General features: G+C 42.2%; 1 protein-coding gene across 2 annotated transcripts in view; it reads right to left on the bottom strand.

Annotated features, from left to right (window-relative positions):
• Nucleotides 1-17,075, bottom strand: part of LOC118226517 (trichohyalin-like) — a 126,063-nt gene that overhangs the window by 60,775 nt on the left and 48,213 nt on the right. For both annotated transcript variants that reach the window (XM_035416228.1, XM_035416229.1), the window contains 9 exons: nucleotides 15,578-15,736; nucleotides 15,254-15,337; nucleotides 14,839-14,985; nucleotides 10,927-11,094; nucleotides 9,788-9,967; nucleotides 2,675-2,758; nucleotides 1,924-2,091; nucleotides 467-550; nucleotides 84-251 (listed from right to left, as the gene is read on the bottom strand). In XM_035416228.1, coding sequence (XP_035272119.1) covers nucleotides 84-251; nucleotides 467-550; nucleotides 1,924-2,091; nucleotides 2,675-2,758; nucleotides 9,788-9,967; nucleotides 10,927-11,094; nucleotides 14,839-14,985; nucleotides 15,254-15,337; nucleotides 15,578-15,736 — 1,242 coding nt within the window. The remainder of the gene's footprint in view (nucleotides 1-83; nucleotides 252-466; nucleotides 551-1,923; nucleotides 2,092-2,674; nucleotides 2,759-9,787; nucleotides 9,968-10,926; nucleotides 11,095-14,838; nucleotides 14,986-15,253; nucleotides 15,338-15,577; nucleotides 15,737-17,075) is intronic.

Genomic DNA, 17,075 nt, shown 5'->3' on the forward strand with positions numbered 1-17,075 from the left:
CACGTATTTCAGAAGTGATATCATGGAAGGTGTACAGGGACAATCGGAGATCATTTGCGGAGGGCCCCTGGAACCGACGCTACCTGCTGCTGCGCGGCGTGGAGCTGGAGCTGCAGGTTCCGGTTCTCCTCCTCGGCCCGGTCAGCGCGCTCCTCCCCCTCCCTGCTCCTCTCCCACCTCTCCCGCAGCTCGCCCTGCAAGCTCTTCACTCTCTCATTAAGTCTGCTGACCTCGGACTCCTGAAGACCCAGCTGATGGGAGGGAAAAAAGAAAAAAAAAACGGCTCGATGCATTTCAAACGAACACGCGGGAGCGATGCGCGCCCCAAAGTTCGGCGCCATCTGCATTCACGGCCAGGCTAAATATTGAAAATTATTCCGCTTCTTCTAAACACGAGCCTCATACATTTTTCATGGCCTGGTAAACAAATCCGTGGCAGGGAGCGTCGGGTTGAGAGGACACCCACCTCCTCCTGCGCTCCACGGCACTGCTCCTCTCGCGCTTTCAGGTCAGCCTTCAGTTGCAAAACTGCTTGATCCCGATTGTTCACCTGATAACAAGGAGTATGCAAATGCGAAAGGAGTTCGGGAAAAAAAAAAGGATATTTACGACCTTTAATTATTAAGGTATATTCCTCTAAGAGGCCTCAGAGCAAAACAAAACAAACAGCATAATTAAAAGGTGTTCTCCCAGCTCACCTCATCTGAATTTTTTTTTTCTCCTCCCAGTGTGAATTTCAAATAAACATCATGAAATGTAACTGATACATTTGCAAGCCTGTTTGCCGTATATTAGATACGATTCCAAAAATACAAATGCAAGTTACAGAGAGGTACAGGTTAAGTTCTTTGATGTTTCATGTGCATACAAATGTCCACCACCCATCTTCCCGCTTACCTCGTATCACCTTTATATAATGTTTCAAAAGCAGCCTTCTTCAATTTCTTCAACTAGTTTGAACCTTTTCACTGCTAAAATTTGACATCATTCAGCTGCATTTCCCCAAACAGTACTGGAACCTTGAACTAGTGAATTCATTGCGAAGAACACCGTTTCACAATTCAAGGAGCTGGAAGTATACATACATACAGCATGCACGCGCTACGCAGAGATAAAACTATTCTAATATTATTACGGTCAAACAGCCACGAGTACAGCTGGCAGTGGTTGTCATTTGTTTTCATCATTAATACTTGCTTTCCAATCTGGATAATGCTGTTAAATTCCATTGTCGTGGCGCATATGCTATCGAACCGGCAGAGAATTTCTGAAGTGCACTGCATTGCCCAGACCTAGTGATTATTTCAGCAGTGCACAGGTGCAGATGTGACTCCCTTAGATTATCTTCAATTAGGCTAACAATGGGAAATCAAGTGCTGTCAAAGGATTCGAGCCACAAACACAAAAGTACCTTGATGCAAACCTGTGATCAAAGAAATACATCGACTCATATTCAGAATGTAAATTAATCCAGGCAAGCTTCAAAATACTACGGCAAGAGAAAGACTGAGGTAATGGGAGTTCAGTGCTTTTCAAGCTACCTATTTATTAGGGAACACAATAATCTTTTAAGTTTAAGTTATTTAGCTTATTTAAAGAGAACATTACCACCATTTTATAAGGTTTGCAAGTCTGTTGTAGAGCTAAAATGACAAAAAAAAAAACATCACTTATTTTAAGATTTTATTCTAAACTAAATTAATAATACACTGGAGAGGCAAAAAAATATATTAAACTCCTGCAAATCTGACTAGTCTTTTCATAGGTATGCAATAAGCAGTACACCTCATAGGACAGTTTGGTCTGTAAACAGAGGTTGCGTGACAAACGGTGACAATGGGGTCCAAGTCAGCACAGAATGTATGATAATGAAGCATTTAAACTGAGAGACGGAAGCCTTCTCGTGTCCTGGCCTACGTGTACCTCTTGTTGCGCTGTTCTGTGTTTCTCCATGACAACCGTCAACTCCAGCTCGAGTTTTTTCTTCTCACTGTTCAGCTTGTTAATGTCCTGGGATTGCTCCTTTATTTGGGCTGTCAGTTGCACGGTCTCTTCCTTCAGCTTCTGCAGGAGATTTTCCCTACGGAGCAACTGGAAGCGAAAAACAAGGATACAAGCCTCATTTCAAATCACTTAACCCTCCCTCTTTCAAACGCAACGAAAGTGGAGGAAATAGCTAGTACTCCTGTTTGGGCAACACCTCGATTTTGAACAAAGAATCCAATATAAAAAATAAAAATAATAAAATTCATAACCGTTTTACTGATTTATCTCAGAAACGCTACTGACAGCTTTCAATGCAAACATACTGAAATACACTCGATCACTGGTGCATTTTTTAGATTAAAATGTTTACCATTTACCTATTGATGACAACAAATAATATAGTTGTTTGTGCAGATGCAAAATTTGCTGTTTGTTTATTAGATGGACTGACACTATCAGCAATATGATTCTGTATACCTGTTAGTACATAAGTTAGTATCATTTCCAAGGATCAGATTAACGGAAAAAATTGCATTTGTACACCACACACAGAACAGCAAAAATGCAATCCAACAAAGATTCAGTGAGGTGTGATCACCACCCGAGGAGGTAGAGCAGTGAGGCTTACAGTGCAGTTATTATACACAGCCCAAAGAGACGTACAATAATCCAGATTTTAAATTCTTACCTCATTCTTACATTCCGAGTACTTAGTTTGGGCCTCTATCAAATCCTTCTGCACCACACCTAGTTTGTTTTCCTTCTTGTGTATCTGTAGAGAAAAAAAAAAGAAAAAAACTGTTTTGCTAAGGTAACTGAGATAACAAATGCAATTTTCTGACGTGCTGATATATTTGCATTGCAAATTCCCCTAAATGTAGCATGAGATGTGTATTTCAATGTAGATGTGTATTTCAATGACAATGAGTTGTAAATGTTTTATTTTGTGTTCATATCTGGCAAAGACATGTGGAGGACAAGAATATCAAATTAGTTTAGACATTTTCTTTTTCCAAAATACTTGGACAGGTATCTTTCTGCCAACTTGCACACTGCTGAATTGGAAATGGTAGCCAACAAACACATGTTGTATCTAGATACACCCTATTAACAGAGATGTATTCAAACTGAGTGCAATACTTTTTACAGTTTATAACTTAAGAAATAATAATATTCGCTGAATATCTCCATGAAACCAAGAAATGCCTTAAAGACCCCACTCATTTGTTTTTATTTTATTATTTTGTTTTTATTAAAAGCGTGCTGCTTGCATTGTGGAACGTATCCCAATGAGGTTTATAAAATATTAATTCTGTAAAACATAGCATTTTGCCACTTTTGCGCCCAGAAGGAAAATCAACAGACAAAACAAGCCAGTCAGATTTAACTTCAAATCTGATGTGTCAAAGCAGTCAATCATCTTTGAGCTACTATTTGCATAAACAATCCCACGCACATTTTAACAGAATACAAGCAGAGAGTAAGCGAAATATTGAGTGTCATTAGTAGTCACATTAGGTACGCTATTACTGGTTGCTGGTAAGCTATCCACACATTACACAGCTTTCCAAAAGGCGGACAGTGTAAGGAGTCATTGGCTACAATTTATATTTGAGGGACAGATCCTGGCAAAAGTGAGTACCCACTTGCTGGTGTGCTCCATTCTTTTTTCCCACGGAGGGCTACCTAAACAAAGCACAGTACAATGCTGGATTCGCAGCAAGGCTGGGGTTGGAACAAGGGGATCCGACTCTGGCCTGAACACGTATGGTTTATCTCCTGCCTGATCATTTACCGACGCCATGTTCACTTAAAGAGCAGGAGTTGTGTGGGCAGGAAATGGGAGGGGTGTTCCTGTCATTCCAGGTCAAATAACAAATCAATGAAGAGCATGTGGGGAAAAACAGCAAGAAGGGACAGAAACTGACTGTACGTTTTTTAAAGGTTTAAAAAAAAAACATTTCATAGACCTTGTGGAATAATATAAAATTGCAAAAAAAATGTAAAATAAAACAGAATAATCAGGGATCTTTAAAGGAACTATTGAAAAACGACTCCACCATCATATGATAAGCTGATGGTAATCGATGATGTGTGCTGAAAGATAATAATGACAATAATATAATAAGAGATAGACATATCTTTTTCATGGGAGCCCTGGCTAGGAGGTAGCAAATTATTACACATAATTAGCTAAACATAAGCAACAAAGGCTCTGTTAGCTTAGAAAATAAAAAATAGAGGACATGAACAACTAACTAATGCAAGTAAGGCTTCATTTTATTTGACAATAAGTACAGGGTTCAATCAGGGCTCAAAGCTGAAGGGACCAGCTGAGATCCAGCTGAACGGAGGCTTGACTCGCTACCGCTCTCTTCATTGGGAGGAAGAACCTGAGCCTCAGTAAACAGCCTCATTCAAATGTGCTCCCATCCAAATGGTGGACAAGGTTTCACACAGCTGCTCCAAGCAACTGTATCACAGTGCATTCGTTTTAAAATCAGTTACAAAAAAAACAAATGCCTGAAATCACTAAATAATTAATATTAATAAATATTTTTTTATAAATTGCTATGAAAATAAATGCCCAATTTACCAAATAACAATCCGTGAAAATGCTCCTTCCTTTAATCCTTTAACCCAGTACATTTATACTCTAGTGAAAGGTGTGCGTTTGTCTCTCCCCTCCCTTCACATCGGTCATTAACGGAGTCCTTCTGAGCAGTTACGCTAGGTAAGACGCAGCACTCACGGTGGGACACTGGGAGCGCGTCCGGCCATGTTCACGCTTTGCTTATGAACAAGCTTCCCCTTCTGTTTGCTCTGCTTTTGTTTTTAGGGCACTGCCTAATCAACCACTTTATATGCTGGGAGTTTATCTCTGGTTTCAATAAGATCTTCAATCTTCAGCTTTTACGAATGGGAGTTAGATTCTTTAAATGAGATATTAGTTTCAATCAGCGCACGGGGTGAACGGACCGTTTAGAAAGATCTCACCACCGCACTCTTCGCAACATGAAAGGCTCTTATTTCCCCATCTTCTAAACACAGAAAAATGTATCCCTCCGATTCAGAATATTGAATGTCTTATGGAAAGTGAAAGGTCATTTGTAACTGTCCGCAGGATTGATGGAGTTAAGCTAGCTCCTTGACCTTCACCCCGCACTCATGAAGAACAGTCTCAGATGACGGAGCATCAGGCAACTTTACACAAAAATCTCTGCACTTATTCCAGATTGCATTTCCAGTTTGCTGGATCCTGCGTGCCACACAAATGTATGTCAAGATTTAATTACCTGTAGTCCTCCTTCGTTCACCGGTAAACTGTCATCCAATACCACTTTCCAATGTCTGCATTCTGCACTAACTCAAGTATTTATGTCTGTCTTTAGCCATTCTTGAAAACTGTATATAGGGAATAATTGGTTTTGTGGGCAATGCAAACATTGTCAAGGTCATTCTAAGCAGAACTTTAATGTTTATATATTAGTCATCCTTCAAGGCTTTCATATTACAACAGTTGAGCCCCCTACAGATTTGTGATTAATACAGACAAGGCTGAACTGGGCTTCAGAAAGGAACAGATTTATAGTACATCCAGTATATCACAAACGAGTAAAATTAGCTGAAAGATGCTGTGCCCATGACTGAAAATAATAACGCACATTGGTATGCGCTAGCATGTCCCAAAATGTCCCCAGCATCGCAGTCCTTGAAAAATACACTGTTTCAAATAGACTAGAGCAGTCCCTGCATATATGCATTAAGCACTTTACTTTGTGAGCCATCAATTGCATTTTTAGAGACTTCTCTTTGAAAGTACACATTTATTCACAAACGTGGGCAAAAAAATAAAAAATAAAAAACGGACAAAAAAAAAACATTGCATTTAATCATAGCCACTATCAAAATTCACAGGACATTAATGCTGCGAATCTCAATGAGTCATAGATCATTTTCTGTGTTACGAGAGTGCATGGTATGTGTGGAAGTGCCATTTGATACTTAGCTTGTTTTGCCAGTGGCCAAGAAAGCATTTAATATGTTTCACAGACTGCATCAAAAGCTCTTGAGAGAACTGTATCATATCTGTACTGCATAATTTCTTTGTGTTTGTACATTTTTTGCATGCATAATATATTGTGTTACGCTTTTCCGAAGCGCATTTAACAGGCTCATTGTATCATAATGTTACAGGGTTGACATCAGATATGCACCACCGCAAAGCAAGTAACATTAAACAAGCCTGAGAGATGGCAAAAATAGACTAAAAGTACCAGGCAAGAATCTGTCCTGGAAAAGGGTGTAATGCTCCAATTAACTGTTAGCATAAAATATATCTTACCAGCATTCAAAATTCTAAAATGTCAACACAAAAAATGTAATAATATTTTAATAAAATAAATTGTGTCTGATCATATTATACACTTAATTGACGTTTTTCATTGGCAATTACTGTTATATTATTTGTACAATATATACAAAGACCCAGAGATCGATAATGCATAGAGGAATTATTCTCCAATTGTCGCTAAAAAACATCAAAATCAGAAAAGCTAAGTAACATTTTTTTTGTTCCAGAGGAAGCTTAGCACTACAGATGAATCAATGCCACATAGTATTGCAATAGGCAAGTTTGTACAAGTCACCTCACTGTCACAACTGAGATATAATACATCCTGGATGTATAGTGCTGTAAAAAAGGATTTCCCCGTGTCCTGAATTCCTCTATTAATGTGTATCCGTCACACTGAATGGTTTCAAATCTTTAGACAACACATAATATTAGACAAAGGGAAACTAAGTAAGCACAATACATGTTTTTTTTTAATTGACATTCATTTAATGAAAAAAGTTACCAACACCCATATTACTCATGTGAAAAAGTAATTGCTTCCCTAAACTTAATAAGTGGTCGCACCACCTTTAGCAGAAATAGCTGCATCCAAACGCTTGGAATAACTCAATATCAGTTTTGCACATTGCTGTGGAGGAATTTTAGCCCACTCTTCATTGCAGAACTGCTTTAACTCAGAAAAAATTGGTAGGTTTTCAGGCATGAACTTCTTGTTTCAGGTCCTGCCACAGCAGGTCTATCGGGTTCAAGTCAGGACTTTGACTATGCCACTCCAAAACTTAAATTTAGTTTCTTGTCAGCCATTCAGATGTGGACTCGCCATTTTGTTGTTGACTAGTGTCTTGCAGCATAAGCCAATTACACATCAGCTTCAGCTCACAGACAGACATTCTTCTTATGAATTTTCTGGTCCAGAGTAGACTTCATGGTCCTTCAATCAAGGCGGGTCGTCCAGCTCCCGAGGCAGCAAAGCATCCCCATACCATCAGCATCACACCACACCATTTCTGTGAAATGCTGTATTTGCTTTATTCCAGACATGATGGGACACGTGTCGTCCAAAAAGTTCCACTTTTGACTCATCTGTCCATAGGACATTATCCCAAAAGGTTTGGGGATCATCCTGGTGCTTTTTGTTTTACAAATGTGAGATGAGCATTGATGTTTCTCTTGGTTAGCAGTGGTTTCCATCTTGCTACTCTCCATGAATCTCATTTTTGCCCAGTCCCATTCTTATTGTGGAGTCATGAACGCTGACCCTAGCTGAGGCTACAGAGGCCTGCAGCCCTTTGGATGTTTTTCTGGGATCTTTTGTGGCTTCCTGGATGCGTTGTTGTGGCGCCCATGGAGACATTTTGGCAGTCCAGCCACTCCTGGAAAAATTCAATACTGTTCCAAGTGTTCTTCATCTGGAGTTAATGGCTCCACTTTTGTCTCATCAACTTCTCAACCATTCAGTGTGACAGATACACAATAACAGAGGAAATCAGAAAGGGGCAAATACTTTTTCACGGCACTGTACTACTGATGTACAGCATACTGATGACAGCAAAGGACACCTCACAACACTGAAATGGGCAAGTGAGTACAGATTATGAAAATGTTAGGGTAGGTAGGCACATCTTTAGACATCTGCTTTCTATCAAAGCATGATAAAAGGACAACTCGGCCCAAGAGCAATTGGGTCAGTGACTTAACCATTAAGGCAAATTTGTGTTTGTAGGCGAAATATGCAAAAAATTTAAAAAGGCAAATACCCAGGCAAGGGAAAAATAGCAAATCAATGACATGTGAATTCAATGAAATCCCTCCCTAAATAATAGAAGAAGCTGTTGACATGCCTCCCTTCACAGTTGCACTTGTCAAAAATGTACAGCGTTTCCCATGGAATACCAACTGACAAGCAGTCACACAAATGTGTGTATGTGTGTGTGTGTGTGTGTGTGCGTACGTAGGTGTGTTTGTCTGAGTGCGTGTGTGTGTGTGCGTACGTAGGCGTGTTTGTGTGTATTTGTGTGTGTGTGTGTGGCTTGGGTATAAAACCATCTAATAAGAAATATAAAAAATAACGGAAAACACATTAAATCCAAAATGCACTGTGGTGAAGGGGGCGACAGAGGGGGGCCTCTCCTGCTGCTCCTCGCGTTTTAATGGCGACCGGAACCCGAACCGGCGCGCCCCGTGTCCTGCCTCTCCGCTAAGCGAGCTCCGAGCGCCTCGCTCGGAGGCAGAGGGGCTGCTGGGATGCGCTCGCTCAGCTATGGGAGGAATGCGCCGCGGCGGGCCGCTGGCTTTCGGCCCGGGCGCGGCCCCTGCCTTTGTCCCTCCCCGCTCAGGCGCGCTAACTTCACAGGCATTAATTGTTTCTCCCCCCCTCTTTCTCTCCATTTTGTTTTTCTTTTTTTTTTTCCCATAAGGGAGGCAGCTCGAACGAAACACATTTTTGTCCCAGTGTTTTCTTTGTCTTACAAGTAATCTAGCAGCTTTAGGCAAACAATCTGGTTTAATATGAAAAATGACCCCCTCCCCCCTCCCCCTCCCCTCTCTTTAATAATTTGCCTTATATATTCACCTATCTGGCAGAGAAAACAAATCTAAATGCTTCTTTTAGAGAGAAAAAAAAAAAACGCTTCAAAAATGATACTGTGACCGGGTCTTTAAATGTTAGAGCACTAAATTACTGCAGAGACACTGCATTAATGCAAACACAGACATGGAAGAAATGATTTCAAATGAAAACCTTCGTGTTATTTGTTCAGCTGTCCTAATGTTAGGAAAGCTAGGAACAAAAGCTATTATTGTTCAGAACATTTTTTTACAGGAAACAGACAGTGGCAAAGTTACAGTAGTTCAACATATGAGATCAGAGAGTCAGCTTTTACAGTAAACTAAAAGCAGATGTGGGAAAGACACAGGGACCGTGCAGAAATTAATGGCCGTATTGTTTACTTAGCAAATCCGGAGATAAAAGTGAGAGAGATTCGAGGAGAACCGCCATTAGAAGCCCACGTTGGTCGGTTCCCGTGATCTATTTAATTTAACTTCAAGCAAATATTTGTTCACACAGAAACAACAATCATTTTCTCAATTAGAAACATTGCTGACTGCAGGAAATGCAGGATAACGGAATCATTAACGAATGCAGTAATATTCCATACAGACTTTTTTTTCCTCCTGTATGAAGATGCTGGTTTTGTGATAATGAAACCGCAGATAGCACGTGCTGCTTTCAACTCACTGCATGCCAACACACATACTAGCTGCGTGTGAGTGTTGGCATTAAGGTGATACTGAAATGACTGTAATAGGCTCCGTATTATTCTAAAGCGCACATCCTTCGAACTTAGCAGGAAGTTCAGAGAGATTTTTTTTTTCTCTTTTGAATATCACGGAAAATATGAAAAAAGTAGAGGGGGGGGGGAAGGGGATCTTCAGCTCTTTTACCTTATTGCCAGCTGCTTTCCTGGTGTCTTTTAGAGTTTCATTTGCCCTACTTAGAGCCTCCTGCTGTTGTAGAATTTGATCTTGCAGCTGTTGAGATTGCTCTGTCTTTTCCTGTAATTTGGACTTCAGGAGTCCAACTTCTAAATCCAAGCTATTAACTTTTTCCTCGCTGTACTGCAGCTGAAAGAGAAATTTAAAAAGTCAAAAGGGCATTCAAATCATGTTCACACATGGACATACACACGTTCATACACACACACACACACACACACACACACACAGAATATGCATACAGATATGTAATTCGCTTTACAGACATTTCCAGTTGGGAGAAAAAATGTAGTATCTGTTCATCATCATAGAAATTTTGGTACATTTTAGTTAAGCTGTCAGAACCACCTTATGTTATCTAGACACATAGTTTAAAGAACATGTGTGACACGTTAATTAAAATATATCATAAGTGGCTTTGTTCTTGTTGATACTCTTGCTCTCTTTTAGGAATGCACACACAACATTAAAATACATCTATATCGAGGGGACTTCATGTCTAACACTTGTTGTTTATGTATATGTAATGTGAATGATTGCCACATTGTAGTGAGCAACACGTTTCAGTTTCCACTAATCTTACTTAGTACAGTGCGTATTAACACACACTTAAAGGCAGGCAGAACCAGGGCATGTAATCACTTGCCTACAATCAGTCGATCACATTTTATTGAATAAAACTGGAAGTCTCTGTATTGTCGTGGACACTGTATTTCGTCACATGAGAATGCATTACCCATCCCACAGAGGAGATGTAACTCCCTGACTGCCAGAAGTCTAAAAAGTGCTTTAAAGAAAAGCCAATACCAATTACTGGCATCATTAGTATGCTTCATTAATGCACTTATTTATTATTTAAAAGCAATGTGAAGTGAAACTCCGTATTTGACATTGCTCCCTAAATGAAATTCAAATTGACCAAATTCCTTCATTTACACTCGGCACTAACCAAATCCTCTGTGTATCAAGAAAAGACCGCGTTACAATATTGGATATTTGACATAATAAACGATACTGGAAAATTAACATTAACGGAATTCCCAGCCCTCCCCATTTACAATTTCATTAAAAAAAGGGGGGGAAAGTACCTTGTTTTGCAGGCACCCCAGGGTCTGCCTCAAGTCCCCGCACTCCTCGGAGAGTTCGCCGTTAAAGTGCTCCTTCACTGTCACCGTCCTCTTCAAAGACTCCTGTGTGGCTCTCAGGGAGGTCAACTCAAGCTGCATGTGTCTTATTCTTTCCTCCCGTTCATTTATCTTAATTCGGGAAAAAGAAAGAAAGAAAAAAAAGTGAGCAACACACACGTGTATAAAACGCATTTAAAATAGACCATTCTGACCAAATGAACGCGGATCGCTCAAGTTTAGAACAAGTTCGCACAACGCATTATAGTACTTTCTACGTTACACTTTATTGTACAATGCTCGTAATTGAAACGAGCTGATTGCGCTGAACAGCATTCAGGCTGCATAGCTAGAGAGCGGAAGGTGCAACACCGAATTTGACGTTTCTCAGGGAAATAATGGTATGGCACTCAGTGCATCATTAGCCAAATATAGCATTCAGATGAGGGGGGGAAGGAAAAACAACTCTGATAACGACTGCAAACCGCTAACCTTGCGCAGAAACCTCTGAAAGGGCCCTAGCAGTCGCACGGAAGGCTTGAAGGCCCGAATGCCCACGATCGCTCACGCATTTGGCAGCCATCAACGTCTGTACCAGTGCCAAGTGGAAGACAACAGCAATGTCTTCCGCAGCACCGCCCCTTTCTGGAGAGCCTCCAGTCTCAGGCTCCTCCCACAGGCTGATGGACTGGCCTGAACTCCAGAAGCCCAGCACGTGCACAGAGCAGTAACATCCCTGCACCATGTCGAAAACGTCTGTCTGTTACACAGCAGCCTGCTTATATTCTCGTTCTAAACAACATACAGCCTGATGCTGAGATACCAACACTACATTTTGCACACCTGGCTTTTAATACTAATATACAGAGTGTGTCCATGTACAGTACTGGCCAAAAGTACTAGGCCGCCTGTGGTTTTTAAAAGAAAACTTTAGGTAGATCAGAATTCAGTTCAACTGGATTTAGATCAGGTGAATGACTTGGCCAGTCAATAAGTTTCCAGTTTTTCATTTTCAAAAACCCCTTCATTGATTTAGCAATATGTTTCAGGATAATTGTCTTACTGTAGAATGAAGCGCCTTCCAACGAGTTTTGAGGAATTTTCTTGAACTTGAGCAGATAAGATGCTTCAGTATACTTCAGAATTATACTGCTGCCATACATGCCCAAACTATAAAACCCCACCCACAGAGGGGGGGGGGGGTGCTTTGGATCTTGGGCAGTTCCTTTGGCCTCCACCCTTTGCTCTTGCCATCACTCTGATACAAGTGAATCTTGACCTCATCTGTCCACAAGGGCTTTTACCAGAACTCTGCAGACTTAAGAGCCTTTTATTAAACTGTAACCTGGCCATCCCGTTTTTTGCAGCTAACTAGTGGCTATCGGTTTTAATCTTGTAGCGTAGCCTCTGTAGTTCTGTTTGTGAAGTCTTCACCAAAATGTTTAAAAATACCCTTTATTAAAAGTTGTTAATCTGCACTTTGACCATATGTGAATCGTTTTATTACACATATAGAAATGAGGAGTACAGAGCCAAATCAAGAATGAAAAAAACAAATCTTTGTCCCAAATATTATGGAACATTAAATAATTCCTAATTATATAGTGCCTATGCAGCGAATACTTAGGGGACTGCATCTCACAGCCTATTATTAAAGCTTAGCACAATATCTGTGAGGATCTGTTGGCAGCAAAACCCTTCTTTAGAAAGATACTTCACACACTGAAACGTCATTCAGTCCAGACCATGACAAGGAGCAAAACGAGTCCAGTCCTGCGGGATCAAATATGGACCGTTCAGTATCCACGTAGGGTGGAACTGTGAGCATCAATTCACAGTGTTCAATTACAATTCAACAAGACTGGCAATAATACATAAAAACATCTCATATATCACGGCTAATGTCTGGCAAATACCCATTCACTCCTCCTCAAGATCCCGATGTCAGAAGATGCCCCTTGGAATGGAAACGCACCGGGAGAAAAATGTCAAAACAAAAGCACATTCCAATAACAAAGCGGAAGTAAGAGGACTCTTTCGATTAAACGTTGCGGGTTGCTAAACATTATGGAGCGAGCGGCGGTGCGAGCGGACTGCGATGCGTAGACTCAATCAAGTGTCGCCGACTTGATAATTGTCAAGTAGAGCCACCTGCTCAGAGTCAGGCCTGCGCTGTTCTGTCCATGAACAGAGGTCTTTTACACAGGCCCTCGAAAGAAGACCCAATCATAACGTGTGATTCGTGGGATGGTATCCTGACCTCAGACGCCAGAGCACTGTAACAGCCTCTGACTCACTCGAGCCTAAAATACACGCCGCGATTTCTTTTTTGTTAATCTCGAGCGAAAGCACGGAGTACGCCTGTCGCCCCTCGGAAGACGGCTACGATATCTCCGCGCGGAGCTTCGGGTTTCGGGGCTGTCAAACCGCAAGAGCTCTGAAACCCGGCGAGTCGCCGCAGCCTCGAAACGCGTCTACGTCACGAGGCGTCCGCAATGAAACAGCCGATCAAGCGGGCTAAGCGCTTCGGTACGCAAAGAGTCCGACCGAAAACAAACACCCTGTCCGTTTCGCGGTCTTTCGCCACGACGCGTCTGCGTCCCTCTTCTCCCGCCGCTCTTGCAAAGCTTCCTTGGCGCTCGGCTTCTACAGGAAACCGCTTGGCAGCGGGGAAAAAAGCCGCTGGAACATCGTGTCGTTTTTACGAGGGTAATTCCCGTAAGCTTGGCCGATGAAACCAAGACTTGGCACAACCCCTGAAAAGTTTGTTTTTATTTTTTTCTCCCCTGCAATAACTTGAGCAGATACAGTGGGTGCTTGCAAAAGCACGTAAGCACCTGAACCACAGGACTTACAGCATTGAGCCGATCGATGATTTCAGCATGCGCACGAGGAGCCCGGCAGTAATCAGAGCAAACGAGTAAAGGCTATTATGGGGGTTAAAGCCTTAATAGATGCTAAATTCTGTGACAAACATCATGGGAGAGGATACAGTAAATCCTGCTAGCGGTCACATGACCTCTGGGTGAGCTCGCTCTTAGAAAGCACCGCCTCCATCCTAGGCAGCAAAGGGTCTGTGAATGAGGAACAACGCACGCTTTTAAGTGACTCGAGCCTGGAAGCTAACGTTGTATAACGCTCCTCTTCACTAGCGCAGTGTTTTACACTTGTTTCAGTGCACAGAAGATGCTGAGGCATCAGGTGCTCACGGTACGGCTGGCTATGCGTGTCGACGCTTCGTTTCTCTGCCACTCGGACCCGCGCCTCTCGCCAGGCGAGACTCGGACAAGCCGACGTCGACAGCGGCCTCGGGGACCGACAGGAGCGTACGGCGAAAGGTGGCTCGCTTATTTCTCCCGCCCCCCCAAACGAAGGGCATCGGCACCGGCCGAGCAGATGGCGGCACGTGGCTTTAGTGGAAATGTGAAAATAGGAGAGCGGATGAAAAAAGAAAGAAACAAACAAACAAACAAACAAAAGAACGCGCGCGGCTATCCGGCGTAGCCGCGCGCCGCGACAGCTGGCGAGCCGGCGGCGAGGGGGCGAGGGGAACCCACGCGGAGCGCGCCCCTGGCGCGGACGACACGGCAGGCCACATCGCGCCCCGCGCCCCGCGCCCCGCTCCTCCGCTCACACGCGTTCAGCGCAGGACCTCGGCGATCGCCGCCCCGCAATTTAGTGCACACACAAACCCAGCACACACAGCCTCTTTTCTCCCCGCAACCCCGGAATGCAAAGGCCGCTCGTTTACTTCAACGGGCCCCGGTATTTATTTCTGTCGGGCGTGTGTACCAGCTATGAAATATTAAAAAAACACCAAGCAAATAAATAAATGAATAAAAATTTCTGGATCCCACACACAGAATTGAGCCTTACCTTTGACACAGCATCCTTTTCTGCGAGCTGCACTTGTTGGAGATCTTTTTCTAAAGAATGTATTACTTGGCACAGTCTTTGAACCTCACTTTCCGCTGCCAGAGATTTCTCTTTTTCCTGTTGCAGTACATTCTCCAGTGTGTAGATCTGTAATGCATAGTCAACCAGTTACATTTGTCTTTTTTCATTTGCAAAAGTGGCTCACCTCTCAGAAATCACATAACACGCACACACACACACACACACACATATACACACAGTAAAACACACACACGCACACACACAGTCACACGGACACGCACACTCACCCGCACGCACACTCGCACACACACTCGCTCACACTCAAACTCACATGCACACTCACACTCCCCTCAGTAACAACACACTGCACCTCAAGTTAAGTTCATAAACCTGCCTGTTGAGCTGCCTGGGAAATTTCCTTCTCCTTCTCCAGCTGCTGCAGTCTCATTGTATGGATCACACCCTCTGTGCTGCTGATCTGTGAGGATGAACAGAGTGTGTGTGTGTGTGTGTGCCCATGTGAGTGGCTGGGATTCAATCAAAAATAAATGCCCTTTTTATTTTCTTTCAAAACACAGATCGGTAAATTCAGCAAACACTAAAACAAACTTGCCAAACTAAGTAAGGCTTGTGTAATCGAAGTTAAGGATAAATGCTGATTGAAGACAGGCCTGCATGCGCTTTCCCATGATGCTTAGCCGAGGATGAGAATGCCTACCTCGCTGGTGAGAACATCTTGCTCACTCTGAGCGCACACAGTCTGGGCCTCCAGTCTGGCCTGCAGCCTCCCGTTGTCCTCCACAGTCACCCTGTGCCGGAGATGGAGGTTCTTCAGCTCCATCGCTTGTTCGTCAACTATTTTCTTCAACTTTGAAAGCTGAAAATACCATAAAATGCTATTCAACAAATGGAACTGCTGTTCTGTGATTGCATAATCATTAATTGCCCTCTGTAAGCATATATACATAAGGAGCAGCTTAAATAATAGCCTTTAAGACATGGCTTCAAGAAGCTTACCCAAGCATATTTGGAGACTGACAATCAGTATGATTAAAACTTCTGTGAACAGTTAGAAAAGTGTCAATTTGACCCTACCGACAGAGCGAACTCCAAAAAAGAATATTAGATTACAAAATCTGAAGAAAATTCTTCATCTCATATATTATATGATCAAGCAGTTGCATTAAAGAAACACCTATCTAAGAGGACATACTAGATAGTAATTATTTCACAAATTAAACTCTCCCTTGAGGTTTATCAGTCCTAGTACTTTCTACTCTCCAATGCTTCCTCCACTGTTAAGTTGAACTGTTCAGATAAATCCATGATCTGCTTCAAGACTTAAAGGGATTGAAAAATTACAATGTGTAGGTAAGACAACCATTTGAAGTCATAGTCACAAGGCACAGGTGTCCGAATGTGATATATACAGTATTTCTGACTAAACAGATCTCCGAAATAAAAAAACTTGAATCTAAACTGAAACAAAAATTGAAAATGAAATGGAATTGAATATTAAATTCAAAAACATTGAAGAAATAAAAAGTAACGGAAAAGACAAAACTATAATAACCTTGTGACAAGGTACAAAAAGCTATGTATCTATTGGTGTATGAAAGAGGAATATGCACTTGAATTTTAGCAAAGCTCTCTACACTCCCCCAAAAAAAGAGCTTTAGCCTTCAAAACGAGTCAACTTCTATGGCATTTTCAAACACACTGCTTTATTCTGCATTAGGCACACAAAAAACATACTGAAAACGGCAATGGGGCAGTCACAAAAGCCAGGACAAAGGCTTTATCCACGCAGGGCCGTAGGAGGTCGCCAAGGTCACGGTTTCATTTGATGAAATCGGCAGTTACCGCTGAGAAGTGCCCCACTGAAGGCGCTAGCGAAACCCGCTCGTCAGAACCGCCGCACGTGCTGCACGCCACCGGAAACAGCACAACCGTGCAAACGCACGCCGTTTATTGGAAAATATAAATATTAAGTTATATTTATATCACTAATTTACAGAAAACAAAGACATGAAGGGACAGCTGCTTAGGTTAACGGACAATTTACGGATTGGAAAACCGCCGCGGTATTTCTTTTCGACGGTCAGTGGCCTTTCAAGAGTTAACGTACCCACAAAATGCGCGCGCTCCTTCATGATACCAACATAAACTAACAACAAGTCGAAAGTAGGCTGATGAATCTAAGATTCTGTACAGTA

This window comes from Anguilla anguilla, chromosome 4 (assembly GCF_013347855.1).
Source record: "Anguilla anguilla isolate fAngAng1 chromosome 4, fAngAng1.pri, whole genome shotgun sequence".
Classification (NCBI taxonomy): Eukaryota; Metazoa; Chordata; class Actinopteri; order Anguilliformes; family Anguillidae; genus Anguilla; species Anguilla anguilla.